General features: G+C 34.2%; 1 protein-coding gene across 1 annotated transcript; it reads left to right on the forward strand.

Moving 5' to 3' along the window:
- Positions 1 to 1012: 1012 nt before the first annotated feature.
- LOC140853698 (endo-1,3;1,4-beta-D-glucanase-like) lies at positions 1013 to 6841 on the forward strand (the record flags this gene model as incomplete). The annotated part of the gene is given in 6 exon segments (XM_073248529.1): positions 1013 to 1034; positions 3733 to 3853; positions 5297 to 5387; positions 5508 to 5597; positions 5765 to 5865; positions 6536 to 6841. Coding segments are annotated over 6 exon segments (566 nt in total), but the record flags the coding sequence as incomplete, so codon positions are not given.
- Between the last annotated feature and the right edge of the window lie 207 nt (positions 6842 to 7048).

A 7048-nucleotide genomic window follows, 5' to 3' on the forward strand; every position in this document is an offset into this window, starting at 1 on the left:
GGAGCAAATTGCAGATTGAAGATAGAGAGATGATGAGCTTAGTAGAATCCTATGTGTCTATCACACATGGTGTAGTAAACCTAGTAAATTTGATGAGCTTGGATTTCATATAGACAATTTGATCTTATGAATCATCTTGAGCATTTCATTGGTCTCATTGACATGATCAAAGGCTTTCATCGGCTTGTTGTTGGCAAAAGAGTGAACTCGGATGGTTTTCGAGCTATAGGAATTGAAACATGGCGACCTTCTTGTAATCTAACATATAGTTGTTCATTGGAGTGTTTCTAAAATTTCTCACCAGGGAATCCTCGTGATGGGTGCATTTCTAGCAGTCTCATTAATTGGGCCGAAAGCATCCGATGCCATGCCTTAGTTCCTAAAGAAGCTCCATCTTCTCTTGAGGCCTGTGACATGATCGTGAACCTTCATGAGCTTGGTGATCTTTAGGGCACTTCAATTGATGCTCACTAATGGTTGGAAGGAAGTAGGGAGGAGAGCCATCATGGCTAGACCATGAATTTGTTCGAGCTTTGGTTGGAGGGGGGAGAGGGGATGGAGGGCAGTGTGGTCCATTGGTGTATGGAGTTTCTTGAATTAAAGAGAGAAGAAAAGAAAGGAGCAGCATACTCGTTTCCTATTCATGCGATTAGAATACATAAGTAAGCTGCTCCTTTTTTTTTGTTACAAAAAATACTGCATTATGTAGTATCTCGTACTAATACCTCAAACTTATTCTAGGCAATTGCCAATTATAATTGCTATATGCGTTGCGATATCAAAGTTGTCAGATCAGATTAGATGGATGTTAAAGCAATTTTCTTGTAATAATTTAAATCTTAGACTTTGAATTTAGTTATTAATTTGGTAGATAACATTGCCTTTGTGATTGCTAATCATCACTTTTGTCGCTTTGATCATCATGTTGTTGTTTTGGTTATTGAAATCAAATTTCTTATCTCCATAATCATCATTCACAGTTTCTTATTTCACATATTCTATCTCTATGTAGGATATGAAGCACCAAACTTGAGGTGTGCATCACTCTTTTCCATATTACTGGACTATTATTCTGAATTTTCAAAAGAGAGGGTGACAGAATCCTAAACTCAGACACCTTAGATTTATCTTGAATATTTGTATATCAGTCCTTGTATTGTTTCATATTGCTAGGCAAATTGTTACATAGTGCGATTTCGTTATAAACTACAATCCAATGGTTGAATTGATCTATTGTTGAAGTTATTGATTATGATGATAAAATTTACATAACACGTTAATCTTTTTAAAAAATTGTAAAATGATATGCTTCTCTCCCTCTTTGTTCTTATTGTTTCTAGTGTTATTCCTATTTTAGGATGGATTGAAGGGTAATCCAACCCTAATTTTCTAATCGAAAAAAATTATTAGACTGTACTTTGAGCTAGTGACATTTTTTCCCTATAAAGGCTAACAATAAGGTTTTGGGTATCGGTGCTCGTATTGGTGCATATTGACAGTACCATGCCCGTATTGAATTGGCACATGGTACAAGAGGTGTACGAAGTATGTAATTTTTTCCCTATAAAGGCTAACAATAAGGTTTTTTGTATCGGTGCTCGTATTGGTGCATATTGACAGTATCATACCAGTATTGAATTGGCACATGGTACAAGAGGCGTACCAATACTTGGTACACCAAACAAGACCCTGTACTCGATGTACTAATATTGTAATAGGATACTATCGGTATGGAGTTTAGTATCGAGACGACAAACCTTGGCTGACACTATATTATAATTTATTAATATAAAACAAATTATATATATTTGCTTATATGAGATAATTTCTAACTGAATTTTTGTATTATTATGCTGAGTGGACTTGGCAATTAAGGGAATCATTGGCCCTTTTAATGGCCTAGGAACCTTTAAAATCCTATGCACAATGGGAATTACATTAATAGAAAATTTTTGTATATGTCAACAAGTGGATATGTGGTAAAAAGGGAAAATGGCAGTAGCGGATTAGATGGTGATGATGATAGTTGCAATAACTTTTGATACAAAATAAAGAAGGGAGAAGCTCTATCTTTGAATCACCAATCTGTCTAACCTCTTAATTAGTAGGATAAGACTTTACTATATTTCAAGAAATCAGCTTTGTTTTTAAAAATATGCTTGAAATCATCTGTGTGTGTGTGTGTGCGTGCATGCACGCACACGTGCGTGTGCCCATGTGTGTGTGTGTGTGTGTGTGTGTGTGTGTGTAATGTATGTGTGTGTGTAGAAATCAACTTTGAGATTTGATTTTAATATATGCTTAAAACCATCTCTTTATGTGTGTTTGTGTATATGTATGTATGTATGTAATTGTATGCTTGTGTAAATCAACTTTGAGATTTGATTTCTCACTAACCATGCTTCTCTAGAGAGGAGAAGGTATATATTTTTCTTGATTTCAAAATCAATAATGGGACATGTAAGTTGAGGATCCACGCTATTGATCATGATCTGTGCTTCCAAAAATGACTAAAGCCAAAAATTTCATATTTGAAAGTTGAAACCTTTGTATGGGTGCAAAAATGAACAGTTAAAATGATAAGAAACCATATTTTTGTATGATTGAAGTATTAAAGTCTATTGATTTTCAATGTATACATAATTTAACATGCATAGATCATGATCAATAAGATGTATTTTCAATCCAAATGATTTATCATATATTTAAGCATACCAACACAATAAATACTATTTATTTTTGTGTCCACATGATGCATAGGTTAGAAACTACAAAAATATATTATTCAATTTTTAGGGCATATGAGTCTTCGATTTGGTTGCATTATTATTTTGGAATTGAGAAAGGTAGATATCCAATCAGATCTAGTCAGGTCAAGATTGGATAAGAGGGGTCTAACATGATGATCCAAGCTGTTGGATGTGATTTGGTACCTTTAAAGTTTTTGAGACTACGACCCTATGCATCAAGTAGTAACAAAAGCATGTATTGTTTCATGCTATCTAAACTGCTCAATTTTATGACAACTTGATGTATAGGTTTTCTCCGAATTACATGATTTTTGGTGGGTAAGTAGGATAGTAGATCACATCTATCAACTCTGATTATTGACGTGGAACCTCAATGGTTTAGTTTTAACTTGACCGAATATATGTAGAGATACACTTGCATGTAGCCAAGTTCACGCACGCACACAGATATATGCATACATACACATACATACATGCACACATATATACATGTGTACACACACACACACACATATATATGCTCACATACATTTACAAACATTGACAAAAATGTATGATAAATGCATAGACAGAGAGCATTAGACTTAGTTACACTCAAGTGGATCCCAATTCAATTTTATTCAGATCCATATTTGATGATGGAGCTTCTATATTGATGATTCAAGTCATTGGATATGATTTACTATTTTTAAATTGCTTACATACTAAAAATCATGCGATTAGGAGATCCCTAGTCTATGCTTCAAGGGGTAAAAAAATTGGACCATCTAAATAACATTAAATTATTTATATTTTTTTGATCACTTGATGCATAGTCAAGGGCCTCTAAATCATATGATTTTTTAGAAATAGTAGATCACTTCCAATTGCTTGGATCATCAATATGGGACCTCCGCTGCCTATCTATCTATTTCAGCACTATGTTTCTTCGTATACATGCATGCTAATTAGAAGTATGCCTGCAACATTTTATCCTTTGAAGGAAATTGGCAGACAAAGTTGCAGCTGCTGGATTCTTTGTTGTAGTTCCTGATTTTTTTCGCGGAGATCCATATGTACCAGATAAGAAGCCTCTGGATATATGGCTTGCAAGTCATGGGACGGTATGTTATAATCATTTTAAAGTATGAACCTAAAACATTGTTGAGCAAGAAGCTTATTTGACAACCTATGGCAAGGAATATGTTAGTTAACCTGTTAATGGTATTTGCAAATTCATTTTCGTAGATTTTGCATGTTATGCATGCTTTTACATATTTGCCTACATATATTGCATCCATAGCTTTGCTGTGAATACATTATTGCATGTACGTGATACACATTTTCATTCCTTTAATGTATTTGGGTTTGCAGTTCTTCATTGCCTTGCAATAATATATTTTTTTTCTATCCAGAACTTACTGCAAACTACAAAGTGACCTTGGGAGTCATTCTTACCTTCTTTGAAATTGTAATTCTTATAAGCAGTTAAAAGCTTTAAAGAATTGCAAGTTTACAACAGATTTGTTCCTTTAGCTTCAGTGATAAATCTGTAGAGCCAATTGCCTCCTTCCAGTTGAAAAATTGTTGTTGTATAGTCTCTAATTCATTATGGTATATATAAGACATTGTCGCCAATCATTATCTTTTTCTCTTTTAGCTTGTTGACAGTTGAAAGCCTCCTGAAATAAAGTGCCATATAATACTGCTTTCTTTTTTTCTCTGATTAAATCCACTCAGAGGACAAGAATCTGATCAGCACTATACTTCCAACAATCCTTTGGCTTTATGTCCTTAAGGAATAGAATATTTCAGTTTCAGTCCATATCTGAATGATGGAGCATGACTGTACACTAAATGGAACAAGTAGCCCTCCAAGAACTCTGGTGAATAACTTGGTTCAGATTCCTAATGTGACTGCCCAGAAGATTGTCAAAAGACATTAACAAGCAAAGTGATCCTACCATAAATGGATTTTTCCCATTCCCAATTACCAAACCTAACATCTAAAGATGACCTTTTGTGCTTGGAAAAGCTTGTCAATGTATCAAATCATATCTTCAGTGTAACTTGACATAATTTCTCACTGCAGCGGCTGCCCATTCTATACCATTGTGGGAGATGTGATAGAGAACTAATAGAGCTAATTATACACATGAGCAAAGAAAAATGTAAGGATACTCTGTACAAAACAAAATATTATAGTCCTATGAATGTACAGTCTAACTTGTATGACCATTTTGTAGAAACGCTCTTCACAGTTCAAGTTTTAAGGGAGATAAGGCTTCAGCTCTTCCTACTTTAGCAAGCCATATTACATTCTTTGAATCTTTCTTAGCACAATCCCCCATCATTACTGGAACTAGGTAATGATGAATATATCATGTCAGCATACTGCTTCATACACCTCTTTCACATACAAATTCTGCTTTCATGCATTTAACTGTTGGAGTAAAAACATCTTTTATTTTCTTTCTTAATACACTTGTTTTTTGCAGCATATTTGTTTCTTATAGTTAGAGAATTACTATGTTACTTCAATTTTTTCCACATTACAACTTTTGTAGGATAAAGGGTTTGAAGATGCAAAATTGGTAATTGAGGCTTTGAAAAATAAGGGTGTGTCTACAGTAGGGGCTGCTGGATTTTGCTGGGGTGGTATGTGAATATATCCTTATGACCTGAGTTATGATTTTCTAGCAGGAATATACTTGAGATAAATTTTTGTGTTATGATGATTTCAAAGATTTCTAAGGGCTAATTTTTGAATGTTCTCAGCTAAGGTAGTTGCAGACTTAGCAAAGTATGATTACATTAAAGCTGCAGTTATGCTACATCCCTCATTTGTGACTGTTGATGACATCAAACGTATGTATCTTAATAGCAATTTGCTCTTTTGTTTGTGTTATTCATAAAAAGCACATAATTTTGATTATTTGATGGAAAAATTGAGCATTCTTTGAATTTCTGCCTAATTTTATGATTAACTAAAATTTGACCATATTTTGATCTTGCAAATGTTCAATTATTTTCAGTGGTTAAATGCCATCTTGCTATACTTGGAGCTGAGATTGACAAGATGTCTCCACCTGAACTGTTGAAACAGTTTGAGGAGATTTTGTCCCTGAAATCTGAGGTATGAAAATTCTTAAAAGACCTGTCATTCATTCTATATGTTATTTGGTGATCTAAGCTATGCTTGAATCTCTCTCTCTCTCTCTCTCTCTCTCACTCACACACACACACACACACACACGCACGCACATATGCACAGGCGCACAGAATGAGTGAGAGAGAGAGAGAGTTTTCTTCTTTAAGGTTGGAGGCTTGAAGCCTATTGGTGCAAAATTAGTGATCTGTGTTTTGAATTAAGGACCCACACTATCGACCATGATCTACATTTAAATGACCTTGAAATCAAATGAGTTTTGAAGGTCACTTATTGAAGCATGAAGTGATCCCAAAAAATGCACAATTTTAATGGCAATTTCAATGGCTCAATAAAATGTATTAATATATTAATCTGTGATGCGTAAATCATGTTGTAAGATGTTTAATCATGTTAAATCGGGGGCATCAAAGACTTGTGTCATTATCCATTTTAATATAATAGGACTATCGACTCCATCCATTTGTGTCCATGTGATATGATATCAATATGTATTCTAGTTTGTTGTAGATTATGACTAACAATGTTAATCCTCATTTAAAATAAATGGATTTCTTATTCAAGGTCTTTCATCATGAGACCAAAGTTAGTGAGCACTGCAACTTAGTTAAGCTTTATATCAACCTATGTGATGCAGGTCAATAGCTATGTAAAGATCTTCCCTGGTGTTGTACATGGATGGACTGTGAGATATGATACTGGCGATGAAACAGCTGTCAAAAAAGCTGAAGAATCTCATCAAGACATGTTAGAGTGGTTTGCGAAGCATCTTAACTAAGAAATCAGTGTGAACATTCAGTGGCAGGTTGATAGACCATTCCTGCATATTATGACAAAGGCTATGTATAACTGAGGATTTATGTGCTCTTTTATATGTTGATTTCCCTGTCAATGTATCCTGAACTTCATAGTTAGAATCAATAATACCTTTTCTTAGTAGTAATTTGTAGTTGGACACAAAATGATGTTCTTTAGGCAAATGAAGTGTGAATAAGATTAGGTATAAAACATTCCATGTTATAACAATTTAAGAGTTTTGCATGCACTTTCTTAAAGATTTATTTGTCTGCATGTTTGTGGTGACCTTTAGTCTAGGAACTAATATCCTTATCTACTGCAGTTGCCTCATGGTATCTTTGAAATACTTCAA

This window comes from Elaeis guineensis, chromosome 14 (assembly GCF_000442705.2).
Source record: "Elaeis guineensis isolate ETL-2024a chromosome 14, EG11, whole genome shotgun sequence".
Taxonomy (NCBI): domain Eukaryota; kingdom Viridiplantae; phylum Streptophyta; class Magnoliopsida; order Arecales; family Arecaceae; genus Elaeis; species Elaeis guineensis.